General features: G+C 45.2%; 1 protein-coding gene and 1 long non-coding RNA gene across 2 annotated transcripts in view; both read right to left on the bottom strand.

Annotated features, from left to right (window-relative positions):
• Positions 1–2,700: 2,700 nt before the first annotated feature.
• On the bottom strand, positions 2,701–6,748 carry LOC143270954 (uncharacterized). The gene is made up of 2 exons (XM_076562357.1): positions 4,179–6,748; positions 2,701–3,753 (listed from the first exon to the last, which is right to left on the bottom strand). Exon 1 carries the CDS (start codon positions 5,116–5,118, stop codon positions 4,618–4,620), a length of 501 nt encoding a protein of 166 aa, XP_076418472.1. The 5' UTR covers positions 5,119–6,748; the 3' UTR covers positions 2,701–3,753; positions 4,179–4,617.
• A 47-nt stretch (positions 6,749–6,795) lies between these two features.
• LOC121825902 (uncharacterized) overlaps positions 6,796–15,474 on the bottom strand; it is a 76,007-nt gene continuing 67,328 nt past the window's right edge. The window contains exon 8 of the long non-coding RNA XR_013048143.1: positions 6,796–11,012. This is a non-coding gene — a long non-coding RNA (uncharacterized LOC121825902). The remainder of the gene's footprint in view (positions 11,013–15,474) is intronic.

Below are 15,474 nucleotides of genomic sequence, written 5' to 3'. Positions count from 1 at the left end.
ATGGTTATGTTTTAAATCCTATACTTAAGGGGGAAATTTTACATAGTAAAGAATATGCTTCAAAAAAACCTGTTCACTTTTTATAATTTGCATATATATAATAATTATTTAATAATTATTAGGCACAAATTGCAAGGATCATGAAGCTAAACTCAAGAAAGAAAAAAAGAACAATCTCATTGATGATGTCTGGGCCCTCATAATACTCCAACTATAGAATAATTACAAATTTCAACAATGAGTGGAAGACGGGTAGGAGTTCCTTAGTGTTGTGTCTCATCTACAAGGTTCATTGCATTGTTTTACACTTCCCTTCGCTAACCTTAATTATTTTCTGTTGTGAGTTAGGTTTATGAGGGGGATTGGAGACCAAAAGCAGCATGTGGTGGCATATGGAACCCATGCTGAGGATGCTCTTTCTGTGGCACCTTAAATACCTGTTTTCTTATCACTTCCCTCGAGTGGTGACAGCTTGGTGCATTAAAAGTCAGTTTCTAGAAAGATATGCCTATTTTTGAAATATGAAATTTAAATAGACTTAAGATGACACCTAAATCTTATATTTACTTGACTGCAGAGCTTAGAAGCCCCCTCCCCCCGCCCCGTTTGGGATCTGAGGAGATGGTTTACTAGTTAAGTACCTGCTGTACCAGCTTGAGGATTCTACTTGAGATCTACAACACAATGTAACAATTCAGGTGTGGCAATCTACTCCCCTAATCCCAGCACTTTGTCCCTTGCAGGCAGGACAACAAGATCCCTGGCGTCTACTGATCAGTCAGTCTAGCAAACTGGTGAGCTCCAGGTTCAGAGAGAGTCCCTATCTAGAAAAATCTAATGTGGAGAGAAATTGAGGAAGACAGTAATCTTAGGCCTCTATGTGCATGTCACTCACACATGAACACACACACACACACACACACACACACACACACATTTTTTAAAAAGTTAAATCACACATTCTAACTCCCATCCAACAAAGACAGGAGATACATGTGCTTCAGTCTCATCTCCACTGGGAAAAAAACCACCCTGCCTTCTTGCAGTCCTAGTTTATCTATTTATCTACTTATGAACTGAGGTGTGAGTGTTTGAAAAATATAATCCCATGGAACTTGGGCTTGTACAACCATAGCCAAGTCATTCAGTATTGCCATGACTTGATTTCTTCATTTGTAAAATAAAGATAACAGTTTCAGCTTCACAGGGTGTTAGAAAATTCAACATTATAAATCATTGGATAAATAATTGTGTTTACACATACACACATACTATGAGAGAAAAAGAGAATGATGGGAATTAATCTGCCATATAGAATTCACTCAGTGCAATTAGTGCTGTGGATGACTGATTGATAAATAAAACATTGATTGACCAGTAGCCAGGCAAGAAGTATAGGCGGGACTAGCAGAGAGGAGAATTGAGAAAACAGGAAGGTGGGGAGGAGGAGATGCCAGCCTGCCGTCTAGGGAACATGATGTAAAGGCAGCAAGTAAAGCCACGGAACACGTGGCAACATATATATTAACAGAAATGGGCTGAGTATAAGAGTAAGAGCTAGGCAATGGTAGGCCTGAGCTAATGGCCGAGCAATTTAAATAATATAAGCATCTGTATGTTTATTTTATAAATGGGCTACAGGACTGCCCGGGCTTGGCGGGATCCGGAGAGAAAATCTCTAGCTACAAATTAGCTTCCATATAAACATATCCCTGTTATCATAATTAGGATGTGATTCTTTTTCCCCCTTATGAGATGAGAACCAAAGAGTTCAGCCCAAGAGAGGGTATCAGAAGTTACAAGGTGGTTACCAGTTAAATCAGCATTTTATTAGCTTCTGATGATCATATATATCTGGGCTAAGCCAGATGTCTCCTCCAAGCCCACCCCAAACACACAGGGGGTGGAGAGTGAAAGGGAGAGAGAGAGAGAGAGAGAGAGAGAGAGAGAGAGAGAGAGAGAGAGAGAGAGAGAGAGAGAGCAAACTATTAGGTGTTAACTTTGCCTATAACTGAACCATTTCAACTCAAAGGCAGATAAGTCACTTAACAGTGATAAACAAGTACTTTTCCACACCACAGTTGGTTTTATTCTAATTGTATGCAGCCATGCTGAAGTGTCAGTCGGGGCTCTGGAGGAGCAGAACTGAATATATATTACAAAGGGTGTTTACTAGATTGACTTACACAGTACAGGCTGAGTCACTGACAGTGGCTCTCTGCATACTAGAGGCTGGATATCTCAACAGCCATAATCTGGCACAGAAGGCCTGGGAGGTTCCCAGGGAGCTTTACACTACCTTAGAAGACTGGAGTCAGCAAACAATGTCAGCATCAGTAACAACAACAGAGTAGATGTCCTTAACAACAAGGAACTAAGGCAGGCAGGCCAAAAGCATCACTGTTTTCCCCTCAGATCTCTTGATATGTGGGCCACTGTCAGAAAGTGTTCCCACTCTGAAGAAAGCTCTTCCCCACTCAGCTAATCCTTCCAGAAAATTCCCTCACAGAACTACCCAGAGCCATGTCTCTTAGATGATTTCAGATCCAATCAGGTTGGCCTTGAAGATTGCCCATCACAGCTGGAAAGACACCTAGTCAAGAAAGACTTACTAATTTCCACTGTTGTCTGTACATGTCATTATAATGAATATAGGTAAGACGGAACCCCACCCTTATCTGCACTCAGGTCTCAAAAATAGTCTTATCTGGAAATCATCAGACCAAGTGGTTTCCACTGTCCTTTCTAAGCCGGGAATTCTATACTAGCATCCCATTGCTTCCTAATGCCTTCAAAATGTAGAAAGTGTAATAGAAAATAATCAGTGGAGGTCTATTCTGGCATTTGCTCAGGGTTTTGTACTGAAGGTCAAAGCTGGAGCTTTCTGTTTCATAGCACTTTCACTGCCCAGCACTTTCCCCTGGTTGATTCCTTTTTCCACACTGACTTAGACTTGCTCTTCCTGGAGTCTTCATTTTCAGCTTGCTCAAATAAATGACTTTCTTGCCTTTCCAAACCACCTCGCCCTCCTTCAATAGAAGTTTGGTTTTTCAGAATCTCCTGAGTTTTAAGATTGCAACTACCAGCTACCCTGTGCCTTCTCCATTTTAATTATAGCCTCCATTCAAATAAAGGAGAGGGAGAGAGAGAGAGGGAAAGAGAGAGACAGAGACAGAGAGAGAGAAATGGCTGTTAACCCTTATACACATGTTTCAAGAACCACCACTCCATGCCTTCAGTCTGTGTGAGGCTGAGGGAGAAATGAAGGGTCACATTACATCACATGGTGGCTCCAAGAAAGGCTTGGAGCCATATCACTGGGGACAGTCCTTACAGAACCAGAATGTCTAGTCACTTTGACCTACAGCAAAGGAGTAAGGAGTAACCAGCACAGATGCTCCTGCCAGCATCTGAGAAAGCCATGAGAGCAGCAGAGCCTCTGAAAAGCGGGAGCATTCGAGGCTGTGGCCGAAAAGCAATCCGGGAAAAGAGATCAGGGAAGAGCTTTGTTTGTTTGCTTGGTTTTCCTTTTCCTTTTCTGTTTTTCCAGAAGGACCTGAGACCTGCTCAGTCAACTGGCAGAGTTCCTTACAAAGTTAGCAGAAGCGTTTGTCCGAAGTAAAGAGAAACCACTTACATATTCTACCTCAGGAGCTGCTGCTGCTGCTGCTGCTGCTGCTGCTGCTGCTGCTGCTGCTGGGAACCAAGCTCATGGCAACCAGCTGGGTGAAGCCCTGTTTTCTGCCAGTGTGTCTATGGTTTGATGGAGAAAATGGTAGCATTTTAGTGGTCAAAAGAAAACCCCTTGTTAGCAACCAAGCAGCCTTCCATGAAAGCGGTCAGAAAATTGCAGATGATGAACGCAAGCTCACAAGCTATTCCAGGTGTGGGGGTTATCAAGTGGACCAAGGCAGAGATCAAGAAGAATAGAATAGCTAACATTTCTATGCCCCTGCGGTCATAGGACCATCCCCCATGTTAAGGACTTGGCGAATATTAGCATATTTAATAGATCCAGTAGCCTTAAGAGTGGCTTCTATGAGAAGCTTCATTTTTCACACAAAGAAATAAGAGTGGACTAGCATCAATATCAGCCCAGGGTCACAGAATCCAGGAACTACTGTTGTTACTTAAGAACAAACCCGATCATACATTTCACTATGTCAAAATGTACTTACTTACTCGGGGATGTCCTGGGATTTGTTCTTTAAATAATATTGTCTCAATGAAGGTTTCTGTTGCTGTGATAAAACACTGTGGCCAAAAGCAACTTGGAGGAGAAAGGGCTTCTGTACCAGCTCACCATTCCACATGACCATCTTCTTAGTTACTGTTCTACGGCTGTGAAGAAACTCTTATAAAAGAGAGCTTTAGTCCATTATCTGTAGGGAGCCGCCATTCTAAGATGGCGCTGGCTTCCTGGTAGCCTAGCTGTAAACAACTCCATATTTGGCTATGATGCACGAGTATGGTAATTGGCCTTATGTCCTCAGCCTATCCCGTGGCTCCCCGTGCTAGCATTCTGGCGGGACCCAATCACAGTACGGCACGTTTGCCTGATTCCCTATATAAGCAGCTGTAGTTTAGTCCTCGGGGCCCCTCACCTCCCGCTCTCCCTTAATCAAGAGGCGCTCCAATAAAGTGTGTTCTGAGAAGGATCCTCGCATGGTGGTCGTTCTTCCTCGCTAGCCGAGGAGCGCGCCGCAACTGGTGCCGAAACCCGGGACGGGACACCAGGTGAGGGGTCGAGGAGGATTCAGAACTCAGCACACGGAGCGGTGACGTCGGTAAGTTCTCCAGGAACGGTGACGTCGGTGGGTTCGCCAGGAACGGCGGTGACGTCGGTGAGTTCTCCAGGAACGGTGACGTCGGTGGGTTCGCCAGGAACGGCGGTGACGTCGGTAAGTTCTCCAGGAACGGTGACGTCGTTAGGTTCGCCAGGAAAGGCGGTGACGTCGGTAGGTTCGCCAGGAAAGGCGGTGACGTCGGTAGGTTCGCCAGAAAAGGCGGTGACGTCGGTAGGTTCGCCAGGAAAGGCGGTGACGTCGGTAAGTTCGCCAGGAACGGCGATGACGTCGGTAAGTTCTCCAGGTATGCTGATTGCTGGGATAAATCCATTTGTGCTTGCTCTTGTGTTCATTCCTATGACAATTGTTGTTCTTCTTTGCTGTTTTGTATATGCATGTCTCAAGGAAGAACGCAATGTGGAAATCATTAGAAAGGGACGCAAGGCATTAATTAAGCACCAGGATAGTCTATCAGAATCAGACGTTAAAGGGGAGAACTTAAGTAGGCCTAAAAAGGAAGGATATCCAATATTAGATGATGAGTTAGACCCTGATGAGGAGGAGGATTTAGAGGAAGCTGCCGCTGAATATGAGGAAGAGAGACATGGGCGGCAGCGAACTCCTCCTTATAATGTTTCTGCTGGGGTGAATGTGGAACCAACGGCGCCTTCGGGACCACATCCACCCTCGGCAACACCTTCGTGTCTGCAAACAGGTGGAGGTTGTCGTTTTATCAGGAGAGACACCTGGGCGCGGCTAGCGTCCTCGTTTCCAGTCTCTGAAGATCCGCAAACAAACAACAGATATCATGAACCTGTGCCTTATAAACAATTAAAAGGCCTGGTAGAGGCTGCTCGAGCTTACGGAGTAACAGCCAGTTCTAGTGTGCAGTTTCAGAATGGTTCCCGAGTAGCAAATTTGTCTAAACGATTGTCCAGTTATCTTATAGGAAATTGGTCCGGAGAATTTGAAGAGACGCTGGAGAAACTGAGAGTGGCAGTGGTGACCATCAACTCCACCTGAGTGGATCTCAGCGTGGCGGAGGGACTGTCCTCCTGGATTGCTTCTACCTTTTCCCTGTTTAGAATGGGTGGGGGTAGGGTATATTTTTGGCATGCTGCCTTGGAGGATGCGTGTTTTGTCTGTGGTTGGTCTGCCGTTTGCGAGCACGTACAAAAAGGACAAGGGCATTATCACTCAAGCATTAGCCACTTTGGAGTGTGGCGCCTCCCCCCAGATACCTAATATCCACACAGCCTTTGCACCCCCAGGACTGGTTAGTCCATTGCACTCCGGAAGGTGTGTGGACAATTAAGCACAGGATGCCAGGCTCGTGCACTGCACTTGAAGTGTAGGACATTTTCCTTCCTTCAAGGAGAGCAAGTCTGACTGCATATGGAGTCACATAGCCTTTGCACCCCTGGGACTGGTTAGTCCATTGCACACGGGAAGGTATGCGGACAATTGTTACATGCATAGCCTTTGCACCCCAGGGACTGGTTGGTCCATTGCACTCGGGAAGGTATGCAGGCAATTATGCACAGTTAACTCATCCTCGATCGGTCAACACATCATGAGGTGGGGACCTGATCGGATGAAATACTTGTGCTGCAGAAATCAGACCTATACTCTCTCCTGCGGCTTAATTAATAAAGAGGGGGGAGATGTAGGGAGCCGCCATTCTAAGATGGCGCTGGCTTCCTGGTAGCCTAGCTGTAAACAACTCCATATTTGGCTATGATGCACGAGTATGGTAATTGGCCTTATGTCCTCAGCCTATCCCGTGGCTCCCCGTGCTAGCATTCTGGCGGGACCCAATCACAGTACGGCACGTTTGCCTGATTCCCTATATAAGCAGCTGTAGTTTAGTCCTCGGGGCCCCTCACCTCCCGCTCTCCCTTAATCAAGAGGCGCTCCAATAAAGTGTGTTCTGAGAAGGATCCTCGCATGGTGGTCGTTCTTCCTCGCTAGCCGAGGAGCGCGCCGCAATTATCATCATATTGGGAAGCACAGCAGCAGGCATGGCACTGTAGCAGTAGCTGAACATTACATCTTGATCTGCAAATGGGGGTGGGTGGGCATGGGGGCTAGGCCTAGCATGGGCTTATGAAACCTTAAAGCCCACCCCCAGTGACACACTTCCTCCAAAAGGCCACGCCTATTCCAACAAGACCATGCCTCCTAATTCTCCTCAAAAAGACACCACTTCCTGGTATCTAAGCATTCAAAAGTATGAGCCTACAGGGACCACTTTTTTAAACTTTCTCTTTATTTATTCTTTGTATCTTTCACATCATATCTCCACATCATGTCTCTCAATCTCACCCATCTCCCCCCCCCCCAAATAAAACAAAATAAATTTTAAGAGAAGAAAGGGAGAATCTTGTCATGGAAGCTGTAGTGTGACACAGTGAGTCACACAGAAATTCCTTTATCCATACATTTTTACATGTGGGCATTCATCCCAAAGAATCGTTGGTCTGATTTGAGGCCCGTGGTCTCTGCTACACCATCATAGTTGGGCCCACACTGGGACTCTTCCTGGACATCCCATTGTTGGCCTGTGTCATGGAGACCTTGCAGCCCTGGGTCTGCAGGACTGACCCTTGCCCACCCCCACTGCCTCCATGTTCCAGATCGCTGACGGCATGGATGTTGGGGGTGGGCCAACACCTAACCCCAGTTCTGGACCTGGATAGTTAGATGCAGGGTTGGTCCGCCCCCCAGCTCTCCCCTGTCCTCATCACCAGGGTGAGCTCTCCAGCATTGCTCTGGCTAGTTCACCCCTTGCGGCAATGAGCAAGAGGCAGAGGGTGGGAGCCATTCTTCCTCAAACTCCCACACTGTCTATCATCAAGGAAGTCAGGCTGGCACCCAAGCTGCTCAGGAACCTGAAGATAGGAACTGACACAGGAGCTATGGAGGAATGCCACTTGCTCCTCGTGGCTTGCTCCTCCTACTTTCTTAGGTATCCCCAGGACCATCTACCCAGGGGTGGCACCACCCACAGTTGTCTAGGTTCCCACACCCACCTCACGCTTGCCCACCGGCCAGTCTGCTGGAGACGCTTTCTCAGCGGAGGTGCCCTCTTCCAAAAGCTTATGTCAAGTTGACATAACACTAGCCAGGACAAATCTTGTTTAGCGTTTTAATAAACAACTTAAGAAACAAATTTTGTAACGTTTGCCAAGAACAGAAAGAGATTCTAGGCAATGAAATACTTAGCAAAATGATAAAGCTAAACATCTGGCCTTACGTTTAAGACTCTTGAGAGACCCAGTGAAATGCTTGCTTTCTGGGCTAAGCAGACTTGAGTTGGAATCCTGCCCCTACTTGGAGGCACTAATAGGGCAAATAATTCTTGCCCCCATGCCTGTATTTCTTGACTTTTGAGTTGGAAACCCTAAGAGAGACTGCTTTATAGGTTGAAAAGATTACATGATATTAGGCAAAGAAGTCCTCCCTCAGTATTATGCCTGTATGTGGCAAGTAACAGACCCATGCCAGCCAACAGGAGCATTAGTAATCCTGGCAGTAAGGTAGTCGTAGTGGCAATGGAGATGATGACAGTGGTGACAGAGATGGAAATGGTGTTTATAATGGGCACTGATGACCGGGGTGGTAGAATGACCATTATTATTATTCCAATAGAAATAGTCCCTCCCAGGCTTATTGTTTGGGGGCTTGCTTCCAGCTGATAGAACCATTTTGGATGGTTTTGGAAACTTAAGCAGGTAAGACCAATTTGGAGGAATTTCTCCCTGGGGTGTGGCCCTCTTTTTCTTATCCCCTTTGTGACACTGATTCTGTCCCCTGTCCACCATGAGACCCTTCTTTACCCTTTCTTCCTACACTAAGATGTTCTTCTGAAACACATGGAAGTAAGTCAACACGACCCAAGCGCTCTGAAATTGAGAGAAGAAATAAATCCTTCCCCTGCGGAGTGATTTTTTTATAAGGTACTTTGGCCACAATGATGAAAGGTTAATATAATCATAACATGGTGGTGATGGTAATGGGAGTGGTGGTCATGATGATGGTAGTGGTGACAAACTCTCAGCCACGATGTGATGCAGGGCCGAGGGCAGCAGTACTCTCCTCTTGACAGAACCCCACTCACATTTCCACCTGAATCTAAGAAATATCTCTTTTGTGAACACTCTCTGGCTTTTGACGTGAAACTAACAGCTTCAAATCCTGAATGTCTTTGTTTCCTCTACAAATGCCCAACATAGTACCTATAATTCCATATTGCGTTTCATAGTCATGTTCCTAACTCTCCTGCTAGATTTCTAGTCTCTAGAAAGTGGGAAGTTCGTGTTTTATCTTTGCATCTCTGGTACCTAGTACAACATCAACCCAGATACTTAACAAGTGTTTAGAGACTTTGGTCAAAGGAAGAAGAATAATCAAGAGTAGTGCATGAAACAATGGGCTTATAAAAGTGTAACATCTGTCAGATCATTGTTTGTGAATTTTAAGAAAAATTTAGAACTACAGAAGGCTATATAAGGGCTCTGTGGCTTCAAAAATATTCACAAAATAACAGAACATTGAGCCTGAGTCCCACAGCCTGTATAAAAAAAAATCTCTAGGACAGTCAGATCATGGATACTTTTCTTGTTAATGAATGTATGAAACCAAGTGTTAATTCAAGTTGAGAACTATCAATGAGCCTCCAAAAGTTGGAAAACATTCAGTGATAGTTGACCTAAGTTCTTTCCTTGTTCCAATCTACTACAGCAGAAGATGAAGGTCACTTACTCATGAACTCAACACTGAGATATGAGCACACACACACACACACACACACACACACACACACACACACACACACACACAAATAGTTTTTACCATAAGGTAGCTTATACTATGGTGGAAATGCAGAGGTCAGTGATGGGTCACAAAGTGTTCTCAGAACACCTATGGGTAGAAAAGCATCTCATTGTTTTCCTTCCAGTGGACCGCAGAGGGACAGTTTTGCCAAAGAGTAAGAACAAACCACTGAAAAGAGTGCAGTTATGAGCTGGGGACATAGCATAGTGGAAACGCACTTCCCTAACACGCTTGGGACCCCAGGTTCAGTCCTCGGTACAGAAAGAAAAGGGGGGAGTGAAAGAAGGACACAATGCACAGATTAAGCTCAAATTTTTCACAATTATCAGTTGACAAAAAAAAAATCATCAAATCACTCTAATCATTAGTAAGCGCACCATGGATTTCTGTACATCGACCACTGTACATGAGGAATCGGCCTAGCAATGGGTAGAGAGCATGGGGCTCACGACACAAAGAACAGATACAAAGGGAAGGCTTGCTGCAGGTACTGATGGGTCTCTGAACTTAGCTGTTTGTTTTTTGAGGGGTGAGGGACACCTCATTTTTCTTTGGGCAAAGGCGAGGCATAGGCTCCTTTTGAGAGCTCTCAGCTCTGAAGTGTCACATCTTCTGGTTTCCAGACCCACATCTTGCCTCGGGGGAACTGACAGCCATCCCACATGCAGTGGTCCACAAGCTATGTCTTGAGACTACTGATATATAATACAAAAAGTTTGCTCTTCTAAAGAGAAATGACAACAGAAAGATAGGACAAGATGATGGTAAAGGAACACGTTATTTAAGAGCCAAGCCTGCTTGGTTGGGATGTTTTCTCCATGCCTAGCCCTTGAGAAAATACTAGTTTTCTCTTCCTCCACCATAGTTCACTTTCTTAGAAATATACTCCATATTTGTTTCCTCTTCTCTAAGCCAGAATCATTTTATAGCCTGGAAGTGGGAAAGAGTTTCTGTAGTTTGCCAGTTTGCCAACTTCTGTTGTCATATTTACACCCTGCAGTGTGGGCTAGCTTATCATCTCTCCCTCATTAGATTTCAAGCTTCACCACACTCCCCTTAATAATCCCCACAACACCTATGAAAAGCTCTAAGCAGGGTAAGTCCTTAGTAATTGCTTGCCAAACTAGTGAAAAAATGAAGTAATGAATGAACAAATGAACTAGCTTCTACTTGGTGTCCCCTGAAACAGGTTATTACAACGTCCTATGTTTTAATTTATTTAATATCAAAGGTTAATACTTGCCTTCTCTTCAAGCTGCTGGAATCACTTCATCTCTCTGTATTTGGTCCACATGTGAAATTTCAACCAACATCAAATGAAAGTTTGATTAAACAGACCAGGAACAGCATGTGGGATGGCTGTCAGTTCCCCCGAGGCAAGATGTGGGTCTGGAAACCAGAAGATGTGACACTTCAGAGCTGAGAGCTCTCAAAAGGAGCCTATGCCTCGCCTTTGCCCAAAGAAAAATGAGGTGTCCCTCACCCCTCAAAAAACAAACAGCTAAGTTCAGAGACCCATCAGTACCTGCAGCAAGCCTTCCCTTTGTATCTGTTCTTTGTGTCGTGAGCCCCATGCTCTCTACCCATTGCTAGGCCGATTCCTCATCTTAAGGGATGTGGCAATGGAGAATTCAGTGCTATTGCAAAATATTTACAAGCTAAGAAGGCAAAAATGACAGAGCAGTTTCCTTTCTGAGCTTCTTCTAGTTTCTCAGAAGCCCTTGTTACCCTTGAAGCTAGTTTCCTGGAGTCGGAAAGGTTCCTGGGAATCTGCAAGCAGCCACAGTTATCTGGTTAGCCATCAGAAGGCTCCTGGTATTGCCCCAGCTGGGATTCCTTCCAAACCATGTCTGCACCACCTGTAACTCTTCACCCCACATGCTTGCCAGAAGACCGTCCCAAGCCTGGGGGAATGTGGGGAGCTGCCACTCCACAAAGAACTGCCAGCCAACTTTGGCTGCAGAAGGGCAACCTTGTACATTGCAAAGGAGTTGGGGCTTCCAGCTAAGGGCATCTGGCCAGTCCTGGTATGCAAATCTGGGATTTGTGCCCAGGGAACCTGCCCCAACTTGCCCAGGAGAAAGCAAGTCCAGGGGAAGATGGGAAAGATTCTCTTTCCCCACCTCCTTCCACTTCCAACCTGCTCCAGCCAGCTCCAGCCAGCTCCAGCCAGCTCCAGCCAGCTCCAGCCAGCTCCAACCAGCTGCAGCCAACTCCAGGGGCCTTTGAAGTTCTGGACTAGGAGGCATGGCCAATACAAGTCTGGGGATGTTTGTTTGTTTGTTTGTTTGTTTGTTTGTTTGTTTGTTTGTTTGAAGTTGTCCTGTTTTTCAGTAAGCCTCTGAGATTCAGGGTCTTTCTTGGTCTCTAGAAGGCACAGACTTTGGAAATAGATGAAGTCCAGTTCCAATCCTGGCCGTGCACTGGGTTTATAAGCCTAAGGAAGCTATTTGATGTCTCTGAACCTTTGTGTTCTTATCTGAAATTTTTAATAAACCTAACCCAGAGATGCTCAGCGCTATTGAAATTTTAGACTAGATATTAGTTTAAGGGTAGTTAGGTTCCTGACCACTAGAAACCAGTGGAACTCTCACGCACCCACTTGTGACAGCTAAAACTGATTTCAGACATTGGTAACTAGCCCCCAAGGGAGGAGGCTAAATTCCACCCAGCTGAGAACCAGCTACCTAACTTGATCTTGTAGGTTTACGTTGTGCACATATTATTGCAAATTCAGAGCCTGGTTCCTGTGAGCAAATGCAAGGAAAGCACTCGAGGCTTCTTAACTGGTGTTGCACATTCTCTCACTACAGGCCTCTCTACCCCTTCAGCATTCACCTAAAGACACTGGTGCCTGCTGTCAGGAGGACCCAAGACTCTGGCACAGCAGTACAGTGAGGCTGAGCACAAAGCAAGATGAAAGTTTATTCCTCAAAAGCAGACCTGAGAGACAATAACCCAGCCTCGTTGTCTCTTAGATAAGCCTGTGGTAGATCCACCCTCTTCTCAGGGGTCTCCAGTGAGATCAGATTCCTGCTTCCCTGTCCTACCTTCTGCTCCCCAACAGATATCTCCCAGGCTTGCTTCCCAAACTCTTCTTACAACTTCCTCTGTCTTTCATGGTTTTTAAAATAATAAACTAAGAAATAAAAATTATACATTTTATCTCTCTACATGTTGTACTTTACTGATTTGTCAGACTTATTCTTAGCTGGGTTGTGGGGTTTCAGAGTTGGATTTTGATATTGTCTTTCTAAATTTGCACAATAAGTTAAAATAACTGATCTAGGGACTGCAAAAATAAGGGTCTCCACAGAGGTAGGTGAGAGTCTACAATTCTGACTTCTCAGCTGACTTATACCTCATCTATTCCCCTTCCACCTCCACCTGAAGCGCGTGTGCGCGCACACACACACACACACACACACACACACACACACACATCAGTTGTTGATTTACAGGAATAAGGATAACACAACCTCTTGGAAGAATTATTGCAAAGGGGGGAGAAAAGGTCTTTGTTAATGAACAGGTTTTTTTTTTCTTTTCCTGAATCCCTAAAATGAGTTGGGCATTGAGGGCATGTTCAAAATGATGACCTGGTCCGTTAAGTCAAGCTCTCCACTCTCAGGAGATTAATTAGCAAACCCAAGATAACAGAAGTGTAGCAGATGCAGACAAGGCCTACTTTCACTCGGAGGGATCCCGGAGACCACACGGAGGAAGTCAGGCTCGAGCAGTCTGAATTTAGGACTCAGAAATGACACCCAGATGCAGATAGATAGAAGCATGGGTACTGAACAGTACACTGTTGGAACCCACAGGTAGTATAGGGTGGCTCTAATACAGGTTGAATATGTGTCTTTGGGGAGAGATCAGGAGAGCTGGCTAAGTGGTGGGAGAGGAAGCTGCAGAGAATAACAGACTGAGCCATGAAGCCTCTGCCTTCTGTGCCATTTTGAGAAGTTTGATGTATATCCTTGACTGATTAAGTGGGGAGGCATCTGAGTTAGTGATCTTTCTGTGGCAGTGACTACTCGAGATAAAAGGCCTTATTTGGCTCATGGTTTTGGAGGTTTTAGTTCATGGTTGCTTGGCTATGTGGCATCTGGGCTTGTAGAATGCTGGAACACTACAGAGATGTGAAGCAGAGCAGAGATGCTCACCTCACGGCAGCCAGGAAGCAAAGAGAAGCAGAATGACAGGAGCCAGGGTTCCAACAGCCCCTTCAAAGAACCCCCTTAATGACCTAACATCCTCTAGGACCCACTTCCTGAAGGTTCCATTGTCACCTGAACAAGCCATTAGCACATAGTCTCAGAGAGACACTTAAGATCCAAACCACAACCATTACCTAAAGATCTTAAGTGTGAGAGTGACATTCACTTAGTGATTTAACAAACACTACCAGGTTCTGCTATGCAGAATCTGTGGTCTTAGGTCCCAAAGTCATAGCAAGAGAGAAGCCAATTGATTGATGTCAGACATGATCTGGTGTGCTTTTTTAAAGAATGCTGTATGACAGCAGCATGTGTGTGTGTGTGTGTGTGTGTGTGTGTGTGTGAGAGAGAGAGAGAGAGAGAGAGAGAGAGAGAGAGAGAGAGAGAGAGAGAGTTATCCTTATGCTGACTCAAGTATACAACCTGCAAGTATTAAGTATCATCTAGTTACGCAGCCAGTTCATGCATCAGGAGCAGCCTGTTTGACCCCGGAAAATAACATTTAAGGTAGGAAGGCCCTCTGAGACAAAGCATCTTGACAAACACCAGATGTGGTGTCTGAAAAGCTGTAGATACAATGCACATAATACTAACTCACTTGCATCTGGCAGGAAGGAGGCACTACTTGTAATCTATCTCATGGAGTCTCTCACTAAGAATCAGCTGATACGTCTTCTTAACAAAGAAGATAAATAGATTTTTTTTTTCCAGGACCACCTGCAACCGTCACTCAAACTTCCCCATCCTTGAATAACCTGTTAATATTGGTTTATTTAACAAGCAGGCCCATTCTACAACTGCATAATTAGCTCCAGTTCTCCTTCAGCCATTACATCATCTACATCCCACACCGAAACCTGAAAGGATATGAATGCTGTCTTTTTCTCTCTGGCTTCTGAGATGCTTTCTCCTTGCCAACCCATGATAATATAAGCCATGACTTGAAGAGGGTAATCTAACATCACAGAGGATCCCCTCCACTCAACAGGTGGTTGCTTGTGATGAGGTTATGGGAGTTGCTTCATTGGAGGCCATGCCAGATAGAGAGCTAAGCCTCCCTTAGGACGAAGTCAGAGAACCACCAAAAGCCCAGACTGAAAGGACTTTCCAAAACCAAGACACCAACCAGCTCACTTGGCAGCTTAGCATCTCTCTTTAGAGGTCAGAGAAGACAGTGCGTAATCAGGGATCAATGTCGGGCATCCACACTGGGCATGCTCCACTGTACCACAGGAGATCCATGGCCATGGAGAAATTGCCCACATTTTGAACAAGCTTGCCTGGCATTGGTGGCCCTGGGCATTGATGACATGTGTTAGCCAACTGTTTGGAGAATCTAAAAGAACGAATGCCCTTTTCTGTGCATGCACCATGCCTTCTGATGCCACTTCCCTTCCAGCCAACCCATGTGAAATTTATCAGAAAACTCAAAATGCTGTTTTTCCCCAAAGCCTTGCAGAATACAGTGAAATAATTAGGAATAAAGTTAGAAGCTAATTCCTGGTTCTCCTGACTTGCTTCACAATAGACTTCCTAACTCTCATAAAATCTCCTGTGCTCTCATATTCCAGCAAAGAAATCTCAAAGAAGAAATGTTGTATTTCAGCATTCAAGCCTTAAACCATGCTGAT

This window comes from Peromyscus maniculatus, chromosome 1 (assembly GCF_049852395.1).
Source record: "Peromyscus maniculatus bairdii isolate BWxNUB_F1_BW_parent chromosome 1, HU_Pman_BW_mat_3.1, whole genome shotgun sequence".
Taxonomy (NCBI): domain Eukaryota; kingdom Metazoa; phylum Chordata; class Mammalia; order Rodentia; family Cricetidae; genus Peromyscus; species Peromyscus maniculatus.
Note: the sequence above shows the minus strand (reverse complement) of the source record. Positions and strands in the feature narration are given on the sequence as shown.